The following is a 22,964-nucleotide window of genomic DNA, read 5'->3' on the forward strand; positions in this document are numbered from 1 at the left end:
AATGGTCTGCGAAAGCTCATTATCCATGCGATGTTGATCGCTTTACAAATTGGCATGGGAACAGAGGCTCGGCCAGTAAATGTGATGAATTTATTTTACCACTTTTAGTTGATAAATGTGATGGAATGAACGTGATGAAGTGGATTAATTTCGAACCAAATTGACATTGATTACCTTTTAGGAATTCAAAAATTTCAAAATACAGACCTACAGATATCTCTTTTACTGTAGAAATCAGGCATTATCTGGGGGAAAGATGGAAATCAAGCATTATCGGGGGGAAGAGAGGAGGATGAAACGTCTTAAAAATGAAAGACTGAAAAAAAAGATTTGTCTGAGCCCAGGTTCGAACGGGGGACCTTTAGTGTGTGAGACTAACGTGATAATCAACTACACCACCCAGACCCGCTTGACATGGGACACGCCTAAAGTATGTTGTACAGACAGCTGGCATCAATTTCAACCTACGCGAGTTCCACAATCCTTAATCTTTTTCCCGAAAATACAATCTGTAACCTTGATGCCTTACGTGGATTATATTTAAAATAATATAAAAGTGGTAAAAGTCATATTGTAAGGACCATATGAAGAATGCAAGTGTCGAGCTATTCGAAATTGTGCAATGCTTTTGAAGCTTCCAACGAAAAATTATAGCCTCCTCCCTCTCATGCACTCCCTCCCACTCTCTTTTGATTTAATCTCCAGATGTTGTCATTTTCACTTCTGCGGATTCTTTTTATCTATGCTATCAGGTGCTCGACAAAGAATCAAAGCAAGTAGTAGAGGAAGATTAATCTACGTTTCCAGGTCACATGTGAATACATGAAACCAAACATGAGAACAACATTGTTGAAGTATTTTTGCTTTTCCTGATTCTTGCCATTTGACATGGGTTCCCGGTTGTAAGTGCATTGTCTCTTAATCACTATTTTGGTGTTGATGGCCATAGGATTAGTAAGACCCAATGTCGTTTTCTAGATTATCTCATGAATCAGGACATTGGACTCTCAGTGATTGTCTACGGACATCGGTGACCCCGTATTTAAAAAGACGGTGATTTCCGAAGGCTCGGAAGTTTTTAGTTTATTTAGTCGTAGGAAAGTCGCTCTATAAAGAGGTTTTGGAGTGGAGAAATTCATATCAATCATATACATTGCCTTCCTCACTAGCTTTTGTCGAAATAATGGTAAAACCAAGGTTCAAAGTTCCTATGCCAGAAGGTCCGAGTGCCCGGAGTAACCCGAGAAGAAGCATGCACATTTCGCTAACCCAAGTTCCCGAGGTCCTACCCCCCCCCCAGTGCTTGGAGGGAGGGAAACCTCTGTGCATACTCCGGGTTGCTGGAGTCCCTTTACTACAGGTGCTCGATCTCCTGTGGTTGGTTCACCTTTTATGTATTCTGGATGCCCGAGCATTAATCTAGATCCATAGAGTCCTAGGGTAATGACTCTTTTTTATGCTTTTGCAGGTGAAAGTGTAAAAGCCCCCTTTTCCACCTCTCAACCCAGTAGTTGCTTAAGCTAATCCACCATTTCCAAAACCTACAAGCTTGATATCTCCCTTTCACTCCACCCAAACACTCTGATTCTTTGAGGACTGGAAGAGGTTCACCCGATCTAAACTTCCACCAAACCAATTTGTGTTTCCCCAACTAATTATTCACCAACACTTGTTACTGTTCGAGCTTGGGCTTCTAAGTGATAGTGGTCCCTCCAGAAGCTTCCTTGTGTGTGATGTGCTCCGGAGTGAATATGCAAATGTGTGGTAGTCACCTTCAAGACCAACCCCGGGTAATTTGAGGCTCATCCATTGAACATGATCGAGGAGACTATCATGAGCCATTTGGTGGTGCTCTCGAGACTTGGTTCCAGCACTACTCTAACAGAGATTAGCACTTCCCAAGGAAGTGTGAACTCCGGGGTAAAATCCGCGTCCTCGACTCACTTGTGTTTAATTCTTCATGCACTTTAGTTTGCTTTGTATGCTCGTGGGCTTGTTAATTAGTTTGCTGCCCTAGGTTACATTGCTTTGAGCTTGCTTGCCACATAGGTTGTGTTTATCTAATCGTATATCCAGAGAATCTACTTTATTCATAATTTTCTTAAATTTGGTAACTAAGATTATATTTGTAGGCTCCTATTCACCCCACTCCTCTAGTGGACCGTATTGATCCTTTCGATTTGTATCATACTGCTTCTCCGGGGGGAGGAGTTAGAGGCGTCGTACTTCTCGATGCTCGCGACGACCCGTGCAAGGTCGGTGAGATGGCCGGCGTGCGGCGGTGGCGGCGGTACTCGGGAAGAGCTCGGGCCCACAAAGAAATTGGTTGTAAATAAACTTATAACATACCCTAGATTCGGTTCTCTGTCTCTCATCCGTCGTGCCTGACCGTCGCCACAATCAGTCCCCAATGCCTCACGCAAAACCATGGTAGAGTGCCGATCTGGCTGGACCCTCGCTGTATTAGCCATCCCCGACCTCGTTGTGGCCAGTCATGGCCGGATCCTCCCCGCCTAACCGTACCCAAGCTTGTCGTGGCTCGATCTCGCCCGACGAAGTGAGGCGACGTATGAACCGACGACAGAGGGAGGAAGGTACCTGCGGTGGTGGCGGCGCCCGACGAGAGTATATAGCAAAAACCTACCACATTACATGTTTTCGTTCCAAAAAACTACCATTTGTTTTATTTTTTTTAAAACTACCACAAAAGTGGTGGGCTGTTCCAAAAAGCCCCAAGTGACTGAATGGTTATTATCATAATCTAGACTATGACATGAAGGGCCCGCTCGTCAGCTCCACGTGGCAAAAAAGTCAACACCGTTATGTAAACAATTAGTTGACTGTTAGACCGGGTGGGGCCCACATGTCATCTTCTCCTCCTCCTTCCTTTTCTTCTTTGTCCCGTCGAGAAGCTATGCCGGCCCACCCCTGCCGCCTGAGCACCACGCCGGCGAGCAGCCCCACCCCCATCGCCTCAGCACCACGTCGGCGAGCAGCCCCACCCCAGCTGTCGCTGGATCTTGGTGCTCTTCGCCGTTGCGTGATACTCGAGCCACCGCGCCTAGGAGCTCGGGTGGCCGCGAGCAGCCACGCCCTGGAGCTCTGGCCACCGCGCCCAGGAGCTCACGCCCACCCGTGCACAGGGCGCTTACCGACGCGCGCCCCCACCATCGACTGAGCGATGGATGGACCCCTCCCCCTTCCCCACTCGTGACTCGTGGCCACATGAGCCGTCGCCCGTCGCAGCTGCCAGGAAGGAGGCAGCACCCATCGTCGGGTGGAGAAGCCGGAGGCGGAGAAGAGAGGTCGCGGTCGTGCGCCTCTGCTGTCGGCTGGCCCCCCTGCACCATCTCCACCACGCGGCTGCAAGGCGGACAGCGAGCTCGTCGCACATGGATGTGGTTGGCGAGCTTCTCCGACGCCCTCGACTCTAGCGAGTTCGTTGCCGGCGAGACCTGATTGGATTTCATATTTTTTGGAAAGGACCTGATTGCTTTTTTATAAAAATTACAGGGACCGGATTGCTATCATTTTTTTTGTCGGGACATGATTGCCTTTTAGAAATATGTGGGGCCCATCTATCATAACATGTCAACGGTCAACTTAACAGTCAAATCTAACAGTCAACCTGACGGGTGGGCCAGACATGTCATAATATTGCTTAAATCTTAACGGTTCAGTCACTTGAGTTTTTTGGAACAACCAACCAATTTTGTGATAGTTTTTTGAAAAATTAAAAAATTGGTAATTTTTTTAAACGAAAGCATGTAATATGGGGAGGTGGATTAAAAGCACTCGGCGGCGACTCCCTCCGAAATCACGGCCTGTCGTCTACCCCCGGGGATTCGCGTCACTTTAGCCGAACTGATTTTTTTTACGCGTGAATACACGGCGAAGTTGTATAGGTTAGCAATGCGTACATGTCCTTTGACATTTAATATAGTTGACACTTAATGGTATATTTGTGTAGCATGGTGGGGTAGCATACTAAATTGGACAGCAAAAGTCAATATTCTCAGTTAATGTCACACATTTGCATGTAAGAAAGGTTCATGTGATGTCTTTTGTCTGCATAGGTATGTCAGAGTAGTTATTAGTACTACATAATCAATATGCTGTGTTGGAGCTTAGAGGTATGGCACGACTCAATAAATAAAAACAAAACAGTTATATGCAATGTAATTATCGTTAATTCATCTTTGTTGGCCCATGAAGATGAACGATTAAATGCGACTACGCTGCACTGATAAACCAGACAAGGTGACTAATAAAATAGTTTCTAGAGAAGGAAAAGTTTTGTAATTACTATAATTAATTTGTCTAGAATTATTATCACGAAGTTCTCGGGTTTAACTAAAATAAAAATAAGAAGACTTAATTTCATGGAATTTATTCCATGAGTTTTCAAGCAATTAGAATATTGGAATTCTCTCTTTATTTAAAATTCTAATAACAATAAAATCCACTATTTTAATTGTCATAGGATGAGGTTCTCAATTTTATAGAAAACACATAACTTGATGTGTTTTTTGATATTACAGTTTTAAAACTGAAACAAAAACATAATCTTGCAAAGGCTATTGTCAAATGAAAGATAATATTGCAGTTTGAAAACTTGGTAGAAACTAAATATTAGATGTGTTATATGATTCAAAACGCATGGCTCGATAAAATCCGCATGCATGTAGGGCCGTTGTCAGATGTCAGTCTGCCACCCACATCTCCATACATTTATTCTTAGTCAGAGATCATTAAAAGTTTGAATGAATACAAACCCTATACCTCTCCTAAAAGAAAACATACTCCCTCTGTCCTTTAAAGAGTGTACTTCCAACTTTGTTGGAGAGTCAAACTATTTGAAAGTTTGACTGAGTTTATGCAAAAATAGATCAATATTTATGAAACCAAATAGGTATTTGATGAAAATATATTATATCATGAATCGAATGCTATTAATTTGACAGCATAAATATTGGTGTATTATTGTATAAATACAGTCAAACATAAAAAAGTTTGACTTTCCAAGAAAGTTGGAAGTAAACTCTTTAATGGACGGAGGGCATACGTCAATCTAAACTAAAGAATACATATTGTCTAATATAACAGCATGAATCCCTATGCTTATTTAATAAAGAGATATGAGGGTGGTGAGCCCGCAGGTGTTCCTAGGCATTTTCGGTAAGGCTAGTCATAGTGGAAGTAATTTAGTTAAAGCATGGTTAATAGCACAGCCTGCTGCTGGCTATAAGCCCCTGCCACATCATCTATAAAACCTTCCCACACAATAAGCTGGCTTTTAGGTTGGCTCTAAGACTGACCCTAATAAAGACATGGACATTTAATATTTACACCTGTTGTGATTCAATACATACAACATCTTTGTGGCCATTTCAATGAGCATATATCTGCCATTCATGCCAATAGGATATACCGGATATACCAAAAGAAACTGATCAATATTCAAGCAATTTTAATAATTATGTATGCATATATTCCATTCATGCCAATAGAACATACCAAGGAAAACTAATTAATAAACAAGCAAGAAACAGGTACGCATAGCACCATGCCAAAACAGTTGAACATTGCTTGAGTCTTTCCAAGGAAGCATTAACCAAACATAGAACTAAATAAGACGCTCGGCAAACAAGCAGTTAGTTTTAATCTTGACGCCGACGATCAACAAACTGATGGCGCATAATACCATGACATCGACACTTAAACATTACACCAGTCTTTTTAAGAAAACATTAACGAAACAAGAGACAATGCAAATAAGCCATTAGTTTTGATGGTAAATGGAGCAACGAATCCATCTGCATCAACATATAACCCCGGGAACCAAAGTGTGAATGATTATTAGTAGTTTAGTACACTGCTAACTTGCTTTCATTTGTAATTTTTAAGATTGATTAGACAGTATTCTAATCTACTAAAATATAAGGAAGGCTTTCTTATTACTAGTTAAGTACAGTACAAAGGCCGTCAAGGAGACTAGCGTGCTGGTTAATTATAAGAAAATTAATTAATTCATTAGGGAAAATTCTAAATGTTCAGAGTTTTAGATAAGATGGATACCCTTATTTGCTTTCTGTTTCTGTCATAACCATTTTTAAATTACAACAGCTGAGCATCATATCAAATACATGTGGATTCATATCATACAGAAATGCATAGCTGCATATCATGCAAATATTTGACAGTTTGACACCAACAAAGACCATCTGCATGTTCAGAGTTTAGATAAGCAGAAAAACAAATGTATCACATAGCAAGCTAGCATTGCATGACAATACTAACTAACCAGATATGCGTAAACAGGTGAAATGTATCAGACAGAAGGCTATCATAGCAAGACTGTACTAGTAAACAGGGGGAGAACACATACCATGCTTCTGGATTCAGATCATCAACATTCGTGTACCACAAAGGGCCTTGTGTCTGGGGGAGCCAGCATGGTGCAGAAGCCGCCGCTGCCTTTGGTGGCCGTGGAGGAATCGAGGCACCTGGTCCGGGCTGGCGTGGTGGCGGGACGAGGTGTGGCGCCGACGGCGGCGGGACGAGGTGTGGCGCCGACGGCGGGACGAGATGCGGCATCAACGGCGGAAGGAATTGAGGCAGCGACGGCGGGACGACCTGAGGTGTCGGCGCACGCGTCCTTTTGGACTGCTGACCCATCTCCTTGATGCGGCGCCGGCGGATGTTCTAGGGTTTGGGGTGGTGGCGATTTGGGGGAAGCTGGAGGCTTTAAAGCTTAGATTTGGCGCGCACCAAGCGATTTGGAGCGAGGGAAAGATGGATTTCGCGCGCGGAGGTGGAAGGAGAAGCGCACGAGGCAAGGGAGACGCACGGGATCGGAAGCGGCGGCACTAGCGCTCGCATCGGGCTGCAAGCAGGCGGAAGGCTCTCGTGTTCTGTGTCTTAGCCCGGCGCTTCACTAAGAGCCCGCTCCTTCTCTCTCCTTTCTTTTTTTCTCTCCAGCTCAGATTTTTGCTGATGTGGACTCTGTTGCAGCCTGCTGAATAGGACTATTATACTTGCTCTTAGTAACATAACACATCCCAAGACAAATTTGCTTATGTGGCACCTAGTTAATGATGAGAGACGTGTTTGGAGTAACATATTATGTTATCATCACATAGCGCTTCTCAAGAAATGTTAAGTCTATAAGCTAATAAATGCAACCATATATGATACTACTTCTATAACACTTAGCACTATGAAGATAGTAACATAAACTAGTGTCATATGCATGATACTAGTCTAAGTTATTCCCCACTATGACCAGTCTAATGTGGTTGCTTTTTTGCTATATACTCCCTCCGTTTCTTTTTACTCCGCATATAAGATTTGGTCAAAGTCAAACTACACAAAATTTGACCAAATTTATATATAAAAATATGGACATCTACAATATTAAAACTATATAGTATGAAAATACATTTCGTGGTGCATCTGATAACGTTGATTTCATATTGTCAATGTTTATATTTTTTAATATAGAGTTAGTCAAACTTTACAAAGCTTAACTTTAATCAAATCTTATATGCAGACTAAAAAGAAACGGAGGGAGTATACTCCGCCCAGCGACCATCTGGTTCTGATTCGGCCGCGTCCGGCTCCTATTCAATGTCAGGTAGATCTGATTCGACCGCGTCCGACACGGAATCCAGGTCAGGTACGCAATCTTGCCTCCGAATTCGACTACAATTGGGCTGAAGCCCCGAGCGCAACAAAGGATCCAGTCTTTAGGCCTCTCTCTCTATATATATACTGCGTGCAAACAGTGGGAGCAGCAGATCAAAAAAACCCAGGATGTCTAAGCGGCTCCAGGGAGACGAGAAACAGGCAAACTGCGCCCGCAAAAGGTCACGACGTTCTGATCAGAAGCACCTTTATCTGGTACTGGATGACTGGAAAGATGGGTTCAGCATTCACAAGATCGACGCTGACGACGATGACGCGGACCTTGGCCAGCCACCGGTCCTCCGGTTGGTGTCGCCGGCGCCTGGTTTTCCAATGCGCTTTGCGGTCCTGGGCAGCAACATCGTCATCGTCACCAACCCACGCTGTGGCCAGGCTCCCACACTTTTCTATGATACGAAAAGAACAGGACTCGCCGTCGGCCCTCCACTCCCCGGTCCACTGGTAGGTGACTTCCACACCTCCGTGGCCACTGCGGATATGCTGTATGCGCTGAGTTTTCACCATAGGAATCAGCAGCACTCCTTTGAGGTGATGTCTTGGGAATCTCCAAATCCTCATACCATGAGCTGGTCATGGACAAGTGTGCCCTCACCACCCCCGTTCGAGGAGGATGAATGGATCGCCTCCTACGCCGTGCACCCTGATGGACGCACCATCTTCATGTCTGGGGTCAACAAGTACAATCTCAAGCGCCGGACCTTCTCTTTCGACACCGGCTACTGCGAGTGGAGGTTTCATGGGGAATGGGCCTTGCCTTTCCAAGGCCAGGGCTACTATGACAAGACGCTGGACGGATGGGTTGGCCTTCACGAGGATGGCTACATCTGCGCCTGCCAAGTCGCCCCCCGCAGCCGCGCAAGTACCATGCAGCCGGAGTGGAAGATTGTCAAGGGGAAGTTGTTCCACAAGGTCCCGGAGAGGAAACGAGCGGCCTCATATGCCACTCTAACATGCATGGGCAATGCCAGATTTTGCCTTGTGGAGTGTGTGGTACGCGAGGAAGTGGAGTATGAGGACGCCTTAGGTGATTGTGATGGTTGCATGCTCCTTATGACCAAGTTTGGCCTCAAGTACTCTCATAATGGAGAGTTGCAAACCATCAATCGCACCACCAACTCCTATGTGTTGTCCAAGCATATCACCGGGTTTTCTCCTGTAGCCTTCTGGATGTAGGAACTAGCTGGCTGGCTTAGCTGCACGCAATGGATACTATGTCTGTTTCGAGTTTCTGGATGTATATTATGATTTGCATCAATAAAAATTACTTCGTGGCAATCTTGTCGAACCAGTTTATCTTTATTTTTACATGTCTGCCCAGAAAACTCCGAGATATCGATAGGTTTCAGGAACTAAAACACATGCAAATCATACTAAATGTCGATGGCAGAATTCAAATATATTTTTATTTTCAGCATATAAACAGCAAAAGTAGTTCGTCGCTACAGAAAAGAAATGATAAGTTTACAAACCAACTTGGCCGGTAATTGTGTAGGTCTCTTCAGCTTGATACTTTGTTTCTCTCTAGAACAGATATAGTCTGATCATCTCTTTCAGAACAGATCTGAAGATGATATCGCAGCTAGAGGTTCATTGTCTCCACCAACAAAGAATTTTGGTCGGTTTCCATCCACCTATGAAGCATGAGGTGTCTTTAATTAATCTCCTGCTCCAGGAATACAGGTATGCCTTGCTTGGCGATTTAATTTGCTTGTGCGGCCTGATTCATAATTAGGTATATCCCTGCTGATTTTGTGTTCAGTTCAATTGCAGAAAAACGGGAAAGTCTAAAGCATCACTTATTTTGGAACATACGGGCTATATGGCACTTCATCTATCTCGTGATATTGTGGCTGACCTAGTTGTTTGTACATCCTTCATGTTGAATTTTTGAGACCATAAGTTGGTTGTATTAGTTGTGTTGGCCTCAAATGGAACAGAAAAAGGCAGATGCAGAAAAAGGCTAATGAACCATCTCCCTAACATTCATTCTACTTTAAAAAATTGTACTGTGAGAAATCCTGGATAATTGATTCAGACATCAACCACCAGACACCTTATACCATCATTAAATTTGGCCTGACATTTCCAGGCACATACTGTATCGAAGCACTATATATATAACCACACTACTATGTATGTTGTTGAATATTCACTTGAAAATGATAGAGAAGAAACGTGTGTTAGGTGGTGTGTACAAAGATAGATGTATGGATGTGTAGGCTGTCATTTTATTTCTTGGAATTACAGGCATCGGGAAAAATCTAGCCAGTATCGTAGCATATCACCGTAGTAGCTTGCCTAGATTCATATTCACATGTGTGATTGAGTTTATTGTCGTATAGGATTTCAATATACATTCATTAAATTGTGCAAGGCTACCGCACCACATGCACAAAATGGATTTTGTCCGCGGGCTTAGATAGCTCTAGACAACTGTGCAATAGCAAAGACTACTCTGTAACATTTGATGTTGTGACTTAAACTTATGATGTGTTTGGTCCAAGGTTGTTCTGAGTTCCTTGTAGCTCAAAATAATAAACGGATGTATTCGCTCCATCTTTCTTTTCCTTTTTCAGTTTTAAGAGATGGAATATTTGTGTCCCTTGCAAATACTAATGCTTCTCACCCTTAATTACTAGGCGGTTCACTGTATGTATGGTTGATGCTGATTGTATTCTGCTTAGGGTTTGATACTGGCAGATTCTGACTATTCCATGTAATAGTAGGTAATGGGTCTTCCTCGGCGGGGGGCGGCAGCACAACCTCATCGGACATTGGGTGAAGGGGCTGCTTGTCCTTGTTGTCAACGGTCGGGAGCACCTCCGTGCCAATCTCATTGCTCTCCTCGATCTGCACATAATTCATGGAGTCAAGCACAACACAGAGTTCATGGCTAATTGAAGAGCGTGTAGTTAAAACGGCATGACTGTCACTCTTCTCCTCCTCTCAATCCCTCCTATATTTTACTCACCCTGCCCACGACTACTTACCCACCCCCTCTCTTCTCTCACTAACAAACTTCCTCCTCCCCATCGTCATGAGCTCTAGCTCCAGCTCCAACGCCAACCCCTTCCCTTGGGGTATTGGCTGGAGGGCCTTCTTCCTCGGGTGGACGGCTAGTGACCGGACCCAGTTCGAGAACACCATGGAGGTGTGCTTGAACTTCGGCTCCATGCCTGAGATGCAGAAGGAAGCTAATGCAGTGCTCATGAAGGCCACTGCAGAAGAGCTGAAGACGCTGGTTCCTGACCCAACGAAGGGCGTGATGGCAGTTGACATCATTCGCCGGGCCATGAATCAGTCCGTCTCCGACGATGCTAAACAAAGGAAGAAGTGGTGCAAGTACAATACCCACTGGGTTCCTGATGACCGTCGCGCCGCAGTGTACTGGGAGACGGCTATCGCGCCACCGGCGGTCATCTACGGGGAGCCTAAGGCGGAGGAGGAAGAAGCGGTGCACAATGCCAGTAAGGGCGCCGGAGCCAGGCCGTCGTACCTGGCAGATCGACCTCGACTCTGCCGAGGACGATGACCCACCGGCCCGCACGGCGATGAAGAAGAAGATGAAGGCCAGCGGCTCGACCAGCCGCTCCGCACGCCGTGAGTCGGCGCGACACGTACGAAAGAACAAATTGTTAACATATTTTTTTTCTAGTTAGTGATATTGGCAATCGATAAAAGATGTATGCAAGTAAACCATGACAAATATATGCTGTGATACAGTTGTTAATGAAAAATATAATGGTGCCATTCACATCTTTTTTAACGTCGTTACTAATTAACTAGTGGTCAAGTACTGTACATACAAGTATGCTTATTGATTTTCTACAAGAGTATATGCTTTAGACGAAAGGGGTATATAACATGAATAATTTGAGCAAGTCAATTCTTTAATTCTTGCATATGCCATTAATATAATTTTGTTGGCTTCTTTTTTAGATGAACCATGCATTTAGGAGATTAAATGTGATTAAGTGGATTAATCTCAAACCAAATTAACGAGCTACTCCTATATGCTTTTTAAAAAACGTTAAAAAATAGTTGTCTAAGCCCAGGTTCGAACTGGGGACCTTTAGTGTGTGAGACTAACATGATAACCAACTACACCACCCAGACAAGTTGTTTTCTTAAGCCAGGTGCTGCTATATTACCAACTGACATACACGCATGTTGCATGCTTAAACGATTAAACCAAATAATTACGTTGACTAGATTTTACCCCGCGTGTTGCTGCAGGAATTTTTAGTACTGTATAGGAGGATTTATGAAGTGAGAAATAGGGAAACTTATGAAAGGAAATATAAACATATGTCTATTTGAACATTTGAATGGTATAAAAAGTCCGACAAATTAATATATTATAGAGTATCTCCATATTTGCATAACCAAAAGAATGCGTTGCCAACATTAAGAGAACTAACATATATTGATGAAAATTTTCTCATAACGATTCAAGATAATATTTGTTAGTAAGCATGTAGTACAGTAGTAGGGCTATAGGCACCATATAGTTAAACTAAATTTCAGAGAGAATGCAAGTATGTTAATAAGAGTATTTCATATTTCCTTTCATTTGTATATGCAGGTGATTGTTGTGACAACAGTAGAACCCTACAATTTGGGAAGAACAAAAATGTCAATCACACAATTGTATCACTCGAGTAATAGAACAGAACGAACCATAAAATTCAGAATGGAACACCTGAAAATGAACAAATTACCTGAAAATTATATGATATATGTTGTGAACTTGTGATTCTACAAAATAATCTGCCCAGAGCAATAATAGTACAAAATACTAAACTAACATGTGTGAGAGGGGGGAGACAGAGAGATGCGGGATTGCAGTTGGGCACAATATAGCTCGCCAGGTGGACGCCTGGGCGTAGTCTTGGACCATCATAGCTCACACGACGACAGGGATCACCGGGCTTCAGGAGAGGTGAAGATAAAGGGAAGGATCACGAGGCTCTGATCCGGCAGTAGTGCTTGGGTCTCCGACGGTGACGATCGACTTGTGAATGCTTGGCCGGCCGTGGTGCAATACGAAGAGAAAGAGGTAGAGATAGACGAAACATGGGAAGAACCGATTCGTGTTGTTTCCTTTTCATGAAGGAATAGTTGGAGCTTTATTCGTCCAGGGAGATGAATGAACCTTCGGGGGTTCGTTGATTAGATAAGATTAATAGGGCAATAAGACGGCGGTTCAGGAGATGGCCAATAATATTCCTTCAGTTATGGAAAAAAATTAGCGCATGCACAGCCTAATCCCTTAAAACTCGTGCAGTTATTGTACTCTCTCCGTTTCTTTTTAGTCTGCATATAAGATTTGGTCAAAGTCAAATTTTATAAAGTTTGACCAACTTTGTTGGAAAAAATATCAACATCTACAACACTAAAGCTATATGGTACGAAAATTAATTTCATGATGCATCTAACAATATTGATTTCTTATTATGAATCTTGATTATTTTTTTCTATAAACTTAGCCAAAGTTGATAAAGTTTGACTTTGACCAAATCTTATATGCAAGGCTAAAAAGAAATGGAGGGAGTATGTGCCTTCTTTCTCTCGATTCCTCTCCCTAGCATGATCCACATGCACATGAATAGCCCAATCAGATCCTTCTTTCCCGGGCATGCATTGTTATTTGTGTTGTGCCCCTCATCGCTCCAATCAAGGCTAGATTTATTCCTGGCAATAGTGTGCATGCTGCATTAATTCTCTAATTTTCCAGCCCTCTAAATATGGACGTGGCTGGATAGGAGTCTAGTGATAGACATATTTTTTTCCTAATTATTTCTTGCATCTAGGGTGGAAGGATGCATGTCTCATGAGTGGGTGCATGGATGAGGAACTGCTGACGTGGTAGGTTGATGACCTGGACAGTGTACATGCTAAGAGAATTACTAGTAGTGGGAATCAACTTCTTAAAAATGTTAGATAAGTTCTTTACAGTGTTATAAAGGCTTACACCTCAATAGCTTCCCTGGATACTCTGCATATTTGCCTTTTGTCCTAATTTATGCTTCCCATCCCATAATATAAGACGTCTTTTGACACTAGTGTAGTGTTAAAAAATATCTTACATTATAGGACGGAGTAGTATTACTTTACAATATAATAAAGTTTGGCCAAGTTTATAGTAAAAATTTATGAACATTTACAATACGGAATCAATGCCAGTAGATTCATCATCGAATATATATTCACATTATATATATTTGTTATTATAAATTTTAATATTATTTTTATAAACTTTCAAACTTATAAAAGTAAAGTTTCACTTAGGACAAAACTAAAATGCAAAGTAAAAAAAAAGATGGAGTACTAGAGTGGTGAGAAACCTAACTGAAACATATGAGTTGCAACATTGCATAAATAACAGATAAATAATGGACTTTGGAGCTATTTAAATTCGAGCAATGAATATGCCTCTTCTTTCGCAATATAGTGGTCAAACACAAAAAAAAACGACATTCACGTTCCAACATAACATCAATGTTATAAGGGACCATGGTGCCCGTTGCCTAGATGAGGAGAGCTGAGAGGAGGAGGTACGTAAGAATTTTCATCCATTTTTCAATGAATTTCCGCAAAATACATGTGCACGGATCACAACGTAGATACATGCCCCTGCGAATTCCGCACGCACGTGCCCCTGCAAAATTTCGCAACATCCAAAATCATGCATCATGTGTGCGTTCACGATTGCTTAGCTAGTACTCCCTCCTTTCCGGTTTATAGGGCTTATTTTAAAATTTTAGTTTCTTCATTTTATAAGGCTCAGTTTGGTTGTTCCTCATCATATGTTCAGACTTCAAGGTGCATTAAATCATTGTATGCAAGTATTAAGATAAAACTGACCAATGCATGCACTTTATGCATGCATGCATTGCAATTAATGCATTCGTAAACATAATTTTTTGAGGAAAACAAGAGCATTAGTTGAGTGTTTTTCAAACTACAAAAAATATTCCACCACTCATCATCTACCTTGGTTGGTGAGATTTTTGAATTGAGCCTTATAAACCGGAAAGGAGGGAGTAAAATAGACAAATCTACTTTAGAAATACATTAAAAACTAACAACAATGTAGCAAAATAATTGTACTAGGGGACAACACTCAGGTGCTACTTTATCACTGAATCTGCATGCAGAAGAGTTTAATCGATGAGGCCCTCTTAATAATTAACTACGCACTAATTGTTCGACCACCATCGACAGCGATGACTTGGCCGGTGACGAAAGATGCCGCCGGCATGCAGAGGAACGAGACCACTGCAGCCACCTCCTCTGGCTCGCCTGCCCGCCGCATCGGAGTCCTCGCCAACTCGGTCTCTTTAATTTCCGGTGGAAGCTGTTCCACGCACAAATGATCAGTTCTCCAAATGATTTGTTTCTTTGAAAAATGACAGTATAAGAGAATCCTACTATATACGTAAAAAGTCATAACTAATTAGGCTAAATGGTTTTGTTTGTGTATTTTTTGAATGTAATTTTAATGAAGACTCGGTAGGTGCCTACACTGTTTAACATGTCACTCTTGGTCGCGCCCGGGGCGACGCAATTCACTCGGATCTTGTTTTGGGCCCATTCGGTAGCAAGGCTCCTTGTAAGCTGGTTAATTCCTCCTGGTATATTAGAGACAAAAAAGAGATGTCAGTCTTATGCCTCACTTGAAAGTTGGATCGAGTCGTGGTTATGAATACCTTCAGTTAGAGCTTCTTTGAGTTTTTATACAAGTAGTTAGATTGGATAGCTAAAAAGTTATAGTGCGATTTCGTCTCGAAAAAACATTGTCGCTTGAGACAAGGAAAGATTCAAATTTTCAAAATAGTAACTTGACTATCGATATCTAGAAATATTGAGATTGGATTGAACACCTAAAATCATGTGTGTGAATTTGCATCGGAAAGTACACCATTCAATTTTTTGGACTCTACAAACATAGAAATGAAAGCATGGTTGTTGTTTCAGACATTTACCTGATCTTTAAAGTACAAATTAAATCACTATTTTCTGAAACCGTCATTATTTGAAAGTTTCAGTTTTAAAATGGGCGCTATAATAATACTCAAATTTCAAAACAGGAAGACCGGAGGGAGTTACCTTTTGTCATACTGTAAATTGCGAGGCCCGGGAACCCAAGTGTGCCCCCAAGGGAGGATATGTTGACAATGCTCCCTCCTCCAGCGATGGAGGCCCCGAGGAGCAAGGGGTGCGCGAGCTGGCTCAGGTGGAAGCACGACTCTAGGTTGGTTGCCATGAGGTGCGAGTACTCCTCCGATGTCCACTCCACGCCCGGCTTGGCTAGAATCTGCGCCGCGTTGTTCACCTGCATATATACAGTAGGAATGATCCAGCGAAAACACTTAGCCCTTTATGTCCAGACCAACCTCTTTGGATTGGGTGGAATTTTAGAGCCCATTTGCAATCTCAATCCGAAGTTCATCAGATTGAACTGGCAAACTCTGGAGATTTCAGGAAGACGACTTACCAGTATGTCGAGCTTGCCGTCGAAGACTTGCTTGGCCGTCTCCACGAGCTGCTCCCTGTGGGCGCGCAGGGAGACGTCGCAGACGGAGACGGTGACCGGGAGCCCCTTGGCCTCCCACCGGCGGCGGCACTCCTCCAGCTCCGCCGCGCTCCGGGAGCACGTGTGCACCCGCGCCCCGTGCCCCGCCAGCTCCTCCACGATCGCGTGGCTGTTCTCCACCCATCGATAAGCACATGAATATATGCATCGATCGGTCGATCAACGACTATAGTGCAGTAAATTGCATCTTCCTACCTAAGCTAGCCGATTAGATTACAGTATGATCACGTACCCGATCCCTTTGCTGCCGCCGGTGACGAGCGCCGTCGCGCCGGCCAGGCTCCACCTCTCCTCCCTGCTCATGCCACCGGCCGCCATCTCTCTCTCTCTCTGTGCGTGTGTGCGCGTGTTCTGGTACTCTGTGCTGTGGAGTGGGCGAGTCGCGGCGTAGGTAGGGAGAGTTACCTCGCTTCACACGTAGCGTAGGCAGTGTGTGGCAGAAACACATGTTCCACGAGCACCGAGCATCATAGTGTCCAGTCGTATTTGCCTACTCCAGACAGTCAAGCCACACTCCAATTTGTAGACCGATCACTGGTTCACGGTGAATGGGAGATGGATTGGCCATTGGCGATTGACGATGCATGCAAACGGACGCGGTTGGCGTTTTCTCAAGAATAGCTGCCGTTTCGGATGTCGATTCCATTATTACAGCTTTGACCACTGATGACTTATCCTTGCAAAATTATATACTCCAAAGTTTATTGTTACATGTACTTGTCGGAGCTTTTGGCGGAGTTTGAATCATTGCGTCGCTGTAATCTACTCCCTAAAGTTGAGTCATCTATTTTGAAACGGAGGGAGTAGATGATAATTATTGCGCGGTTCTCCGTCCCGGTGGTTTGCGGCTGGAGGCTCCGGTGGTGGTGGGCCCTGATGGTGTACTTTGGGTCTGGGAAAACCTTGGCCAGTCTGGCCGGCCCGGCGGCGGCGACATCTATGGGCGCCGCTTTCCTTCATGAAGGCGCAACTGAGGGTCCAATCTACCCACCCTGATCCCCGACCGGATGAAAAACTTCAATACTTTACGGATCTGGCGGCAACGGCGCTTTTCGCGTCGTGATGTTTCTGGAGATGTCGTCAGGGGCACTAAGGCTTTGTTGGGAGTGCAGAGGATCTACAAGTGGAGGGGATGGGACCAGTGGTAGCAGGTGGTGTTCGCGAAGAAGGAGCGGCGCTGCATCTGACACGTCGACAACTGCGGGTCTCAGCGGCATGGAGCAGCGGGGTCTCGCTGCTGGGCGTGTGTTGATGGACGAGCGCAGGAAGGTGGCGTTGTCTGGCGTCGTGGTGACGTCGACGACAGCTAGACTGGGCAAGATTGATGCATCAGTACAACTCTGAAGATGGAGTGGTGGCAGTTGGCGGCGGCGACCTCTGAGAGCGCGCCGGACCGGTGTGTTCCCCATACCCAGCAAATGGCTTAGTTGGGGCCTCAGGTCTTAGATGTTAGGCTTGGTTGCGAGGTCTGTTTCGTATTAGGCCCGGACTATCAACATCTCTTCATCAAATGGATACGAGTAGCGACAGATGTTGCCTAAACGGTGACTTCAGACTTACTGTTGTATTTTTTTAAGGTCTTTTAAAAATAATTAATAAAATGGTAGCTTGCATCGTCCAGATGCAGAGGCTGTGGGCCTTTCTCTTTTTTTTAAAAAAGCTCTCTTGACGTGCCTTTTAGGAAAAGCCGTCGTTGCGACTTTATTCAAAATGGCATAAAAATTGCATCATTTGTTAGTTGTGCGAATATTGCATCAGGTGGTTCATGTTGTTGCCACAGAATAGCACTAAAACTCTTAGAATTACGAGCTAAAAACTGCGCTAACTTGATTGGCTTCTCTAGGTCAGTGATCGAACTTGACAATAGCAAAACCTCTACAAAAGGAAGGATTCTTCTTCATAAACTGCAGCAGCGACACCGATTGAGTCTCCATAGTTATCCATCGTGTCAATAACATCCATATAGTTAGAGTGTACCAAAAGCTTGTTGCATGACACTTGCCCTACTAGGATTAGACCGTTTCTCAATGCTATCGGCTCCGTCATCACGCAAGAGAATTCAAATCTATCTGCAATAAATTAAGTTGTGAATTAATATTAGTTTCCTTATTCACGTATGTTATCCCCCTCCCCCCTCCCCAACATCGAGTGGGTTGAACGATCATCTTAAGGATGTTTCTACATGGAAGATTAGCTCTAGCCGATGTTGTCCTTTTGCCTTCTAGATAAGTATACAAGGTGCAACACATGCTTACTCTATGAGTTTATCATTGTACTTGTCTTCCATGGGTAGAAATTGAGGCATGTAAGTAAGTAGGCACACAACTTTTGCACATAATAGCAACATGTACTTTATTTGCATGCTAACCTGATATATTCAATCTTTTATGTACCTTGATCTTGGGTAGTACGTCACGTCATACACAAGGGAAACCCTAGGCCCCCGCGCCGTTGAAGGAAATATGCCCTAGAGGCAATAATAAAGTTATTGTTTATTTCCTTAAATCATGATAAATGTTTATTATTCATGCTAGAATTATATTAACCGGAAACATAATACATGTGTGAATACATAGACAAACAGAGTGTCACTAGTATGCCTCTACTTGACTAGCTCATTGATCAAAGATGGTTATGTTTCCTAACCATAGACATGAGTTATCATTTGATTAACGGGATCACATCATTAGGAGAATGATGTGATTGACTTGACCCATTCCGTTAGCTTAGCACACGATCGTTTAATATGTTGCTATTGCTTTCTTCATGACTTATACATGTTCCTATGACTATGAGATTATGCAACTCCTGTTTACCGGAGAAACACTTTGTGTGCCACCAAACGTCACAACGTAACTGGGTGATTATAAAGATGCTCTATAGGTGTCTCCGAAGGTACTTGTTGGGTTAGCGTATTTCGAGATTAGGATTTGTCACTCCGATTGTCGGAGAGGTATCTCTGGGCCTACTCGGTAATGCACATCACTATAAGCCTTGCAAGCATTACAACTAATGAGTTAGTTGCGGGATAATGTATTACGGAACGCGTAAAGAGACTTGCCGGTAACGAGATTGAACTAGGTATTGAGATACCGACGATCGAATCTCGGGCAAGTAACATACCGATGACAAAAGGAACAACGTATGTTGTTATGCGGTTTGACCGATAAAGATCTTCGTATAATATGTAGGAGCCAATATGAGCATCCAGGTTCCGCTATTGGTTATTGACCGGAGACGTGTCTCGGTCATGTCTACATAGTTCTCGAACCCGTAGGGTCCGCACGCTTAAAGTTCGATGACGATTATATTATGAGTTTATGTGTTTTGATGTACCGAAGGAGTTTGGAGTCCCGAATGAGATTGGGGACATGACGAGGAGTCTCGAAATGGTCGAGATGTAAAGATCGATATATTGGATAACTATATTCGGACATCGGAAAGGTTCCGAGTGATTCGGGTATTTTCAGGAGTATCGAGGAGTTACGGGAATTCGTATTGGGCCTTAATGGGCCATACGGGAAAGGAGAGAAAGGCCTCAAAGGGTGGCCGCACCAACAAATATCTACTTAATGAAGCACAAGTCTGAAACATTTGAAAAGTTCAAAAACTTCAGAGTGAAGTGGAAAATCATCATGACAAGAAAATAAAGTTTCTACGATCTGATCGCAGAGACAAATATTTGAGTTACGAGTTTGGTCTTCAATTAAAACAATGTGGAATAGTTTCACAAACTCATGCCATCTGGAACACCACAGCATAATGGTGTATCCGAACGTCATAACCGTACTATTATTGGATATAGTGCAATCTATGATGTTTCTTACCGATTAACCACTACAGTTTTGAGGTTGTGCATTAGAGACAGCTACATTCACATGAAAAATGGCACCATCGAAATCCGTTGAGACGACGCCTTATGAACTGTGGTTTGGCAAGAAACCAAAGTTGCCGTTTCTTAAAGTTTGGGGTTGCAATGCTTATGTGAAAAAGTTTCATCTTGATAAGCTCAAACCCAAGTGGAGAAGTGCATCTTCATAGGATACCCAAAAGTAACTGTTGGGTACACCTTCTATCACAGATCCGAACGCAAGATATTTGTTGCTGAGAATGGATCCTTTCTAGAGAAGGAGTTTCTCTCGAAAGAAGTGAGTGGGAGGAAAGTAGAACTTGATGAGGTAACTGTACCTGCTCCCTTATTGGAAAGTAGTTCATCACAGAAATCTGTTTCTGTGACTACTACACCAATTAGTGAGGAAGCTAATGATGGTGATCATGTAACTTCAGATCAAGTTACTACCGAACCTCGTAGGTCAACCAGAGTGAGATCCGCACCAGAGTGGTACGGTAATCCTGTTCTGGAGGTCATGTTAATTGACCATGACGAACCTATGAACTATGAGGAAGCGATGATGAGTCCAAATTCCACGAAATGGCTTGAGGCCATGAAATCTGAGATGGGATCCATGTATGAGAACAAAGTGTGGAGTTTAGTTGACTTGCCCGATGATCGGCAAGTCATAGAAAATAAATGGATCTTCAAGAGGAAGACGGACGCTGATAGTAGTGTTACTACATACAAAGCTAGACTTGTCGAAAAAGGTTTTTGACAAAGTTCAAGGTGTTGACTATGATGAGATTTTCTCACTCGTAGCGATGCTTAAGTCTGTCCGGATCATGTTAACAAATTGCCGCATTTTATGAAATCCAGCAAATGGATAAACAAAACTGCATTCCTTAAAGGATTTATTAAAGAAGGTTTTGTCAATCCTAAAGGTGCTAACAAAATATGCAAGCTCCAGCGATCCATCAATGGACTGGTGCAAGCATCTCGGAGTTGGAATATACGCTTTGATAAGTTGATCAAAGCATATAGTTTTATACAGACTTGCGGTGAAGCCTGTATTATTCAAGAAAGTGAGTGGGAGCACTACACCATTTCTGATAAATATATGTAAATGACATATTGTTGATCGGAAATAATGTAGAATTATTCTGCAAAGCATAAAGGAGTGTTTGAAAGGAGTTTTTCAAAAAAGACCTCGGTGAAGATGCTTACATATTGAGCATCAAGATCTATAGAGATAGATCAAGACGCTTGATAAGTATTTCAATGAGTACATACGTTGACAAGATTTTGAAGTAGTTCAAAATAGAACAGTCAAAGAAAGAGTTCTTGCTTGTGTTACAAGGTGTGAAGTTGAGTAAGACTCAAAACCCGACCACGGCAGAAGATAGAGAGATAATGAAAGTGATTCCCTATGCCTCAGCCATAGGTTATATAAAGTATGACATGCTGTGTACCAGACCTATTGTATACCCTGCCCTGAGTTTGGCAAAGGAGTACAATAGTGATCTAGGAGTAGATCACTGGACATTGGTCAAAATTATCCTTAGTGATATAAGGATATGTTTCTCGAATATGGAAGTGACAAAAGGTTCGTCATAAAGGGTTACGTCGATGCAAATTTTGACACTGATCCAGATGACTCTGAATCTCAATCTAGATACATATTAAAAGTGGGAGCAATTGTCTAGAGTAGCTCTGTGCAGAGCATTGTTGACATAGAAATTTGCAAAATACTTACGGATCTGAATGTGGCAGACCCGTTGACTAAATTGCTCTCACAAGCAAAATATGATCACACCTCAGTACTCTTTGGGTGTTAATCACATAGCGATGTGAACTAGATTATTGACTCTAATAAACCCTTTGGGTGTTGGTCACATGTCGATATGAACTATGTGTGTTAATCACATGGTGATGTGAACTATTGGTATTAAATCACATGACGATGTGAACTAGATTATTGATTCTAGTGCAGGTGGGAGACTGAAGGAAATATGCCCTAGAGGCAATAATAAAGTTATTATTTATTTCCTTATATCATGATAAATGTTTATTATTCATGCTAGAATTGTATTAACCGGAAACATAATACATGTGTGAATACATAGACAAACAGAGTGTCACTAGTATGCCTCTACTTGACTAGCTCGTTAATCAAAGATGGTTATGTTTCCTAACCATAAACATGAGTTGTCATTTTATTAACGGGATCACATCATTAGGAGAATGATGTGATTGGCTTGACCCATTCCGTTAGCTTAGCACACGATCGTTTAGTATGTTACTATTGCTTTCTTCATGACTTATACATGTTCCTATGACTATGAGATTATGCAACTCCCGTTTACCGGAGAAACACTTTGTGTGCCACCAAACGTCACAACATAACTGGGTGATTATAAAGGTGCTCTACAGGTGTCTCCGAAGGTACTTGTTAGGTTGACGTATTTCGAGATTAGGATTTGTCACTCCGATTGTCGGAGAGGTATCTCTGGGCCCACTCGGTAATGCACATCACTATAAGCCTTGCAACTAATGAGTTAGTTGCGGGATAATGTATTACGGAACGGGTAAAGAGACTTCCCTGTAACGAGATTGAACTAGGTATTGAGATACCGACGATCGAATCTCGGGCAAGTAACATACCGATGACAAAGAGAACAACGTATGTTGTTATGCGGTTTGACCCATACAGATCTTCGTAGAATATGTAGGAGCCAATATGAGCATCCATGTTCCGCTATTGGTTATTGACCGGGGACGTGTCTCGGTCATGTCTACATAGTTCTCGAACCCGTAGGGTCCGCA

At 42.9% G+C, this 22,964-nt stretch overlaps 2 protein-coding genes and 2 non-coding genes across 4 annotated transcripts; 1 reads left to right on the plus strand and 3 right to left on the minus strand.

The window, feature by feature from the left end:
- Positions 1-331: 331 nt before the first annotated feature.
- On the minus strand, positions 332-405 carry TRNAV-CAC (transfer RNA valine (anticodon CAC)). Its single transcript has one exon. It is a non-coding gene; the product is annotated as a tRNA-Val (tRNA).
- Positions 406-7,809: 7,404 nt separating this feature from the next.
- LOC123062900 (uncharacterized) lies at positions 7,810-8,982 on the plus strand. Its single transcript, XM_044486584.1, has one exon. It carries the CDS (start codon positions 7,816-7,818, stop codon positions 8,878-8,880), a length of 1,065 nt encoding a protein of 354 aa, XP_044342519.1. The 5' UTR covers positions 7,810-7,815; the 3' UTR covers positions 8,881-8,982.
- Positions 8,983-11,749: 2,767 nt separating this feature from the next.
- Positions 11,750-11,823, minus strand: TRNAV-CAC (transfer RNA valine (anticodon CAC)). Its single transcript has one exon. It is a non-coding gene; the product is annotated as a tRNA-Val (tRNA).
- Positions 11,824-14,754: 2,931 nt separating this feature from the next.
- Positions 14,755-16,822, minus strand: LOC123062903 (noroxomaritidine/norcraugsodine reductase). Its single transcript, XM_044486586.1, has 5 exons — positions 16,539-16,822; positions 16,208-16,415; positions 15,820-16,045; positions 15,235-15,341; positions 14,755-15,067 (listed from the first exon to the last, which is right to left on the minus strand). Exons 1-5 carry the CDS (start codon positions 16,622-16,624, stop codon positions 14,903-14,905), a joined length of 792 nt encoding a protein of 263 aa, XP_044342521.1. The 5' UTR covers positions 16,625-16,822; the 3' UTR covers positions 14,755-14,902.
- Between the last annotated feature and the right edge of the window lie 6,142 nt (positions 16,823-22,964).

Source organism: Triticum aestivum, chromosome 3A (genome assembly GCF_018294505.1).
Source record: "Triticum aestivum cultivar Chinese Spring chromosome 3A, IWGSC CS RefSeq v2.1, whole genome shotgun sequence".
Classification (NCBI taxonomy): Eukaryota; Viridiplantae; Streptophyta; class Magnoliopsida; order Poales; family Poaceae; genus Triticum; species Triticum aestivum.

What these genes read in the sequence shown, in the direction of transcription:
- LOC123062900 (XM_044486584.1), top strand. Translation starts at nt 7,816, where the DNA reads ATGTCTAAGCGGCTCCAGGGAGACGAGAAACAGGCAAACTGCGCCCGC.
- LOC123062903 (XM_044486586.1), bottom strand. Translation starts at nt 16,624, where the DNA reads ATGGCGGCCGGTGGCATGAGCAGGGAGGAGAGGTGGAGCCTGGCCGGC. An exon ending in ACGGCAAGCTCGACATACTG is followed by an intron (nt 16,046 to 16,207) that starts GTAAGTCGTCTT and finishes GTATATATGCAG; the next exon opens with GTGAACAACGCGGCGCAGAT. An exon ending in AGAGTGACATGTTAAACAGT is followed by an intron (nt 15,068 to 15,234) that starts GTAGGCACCTAC and finishes TGCGTGGAACAG; the next exon opens with CTTCCACCGGAAATTAAAGA.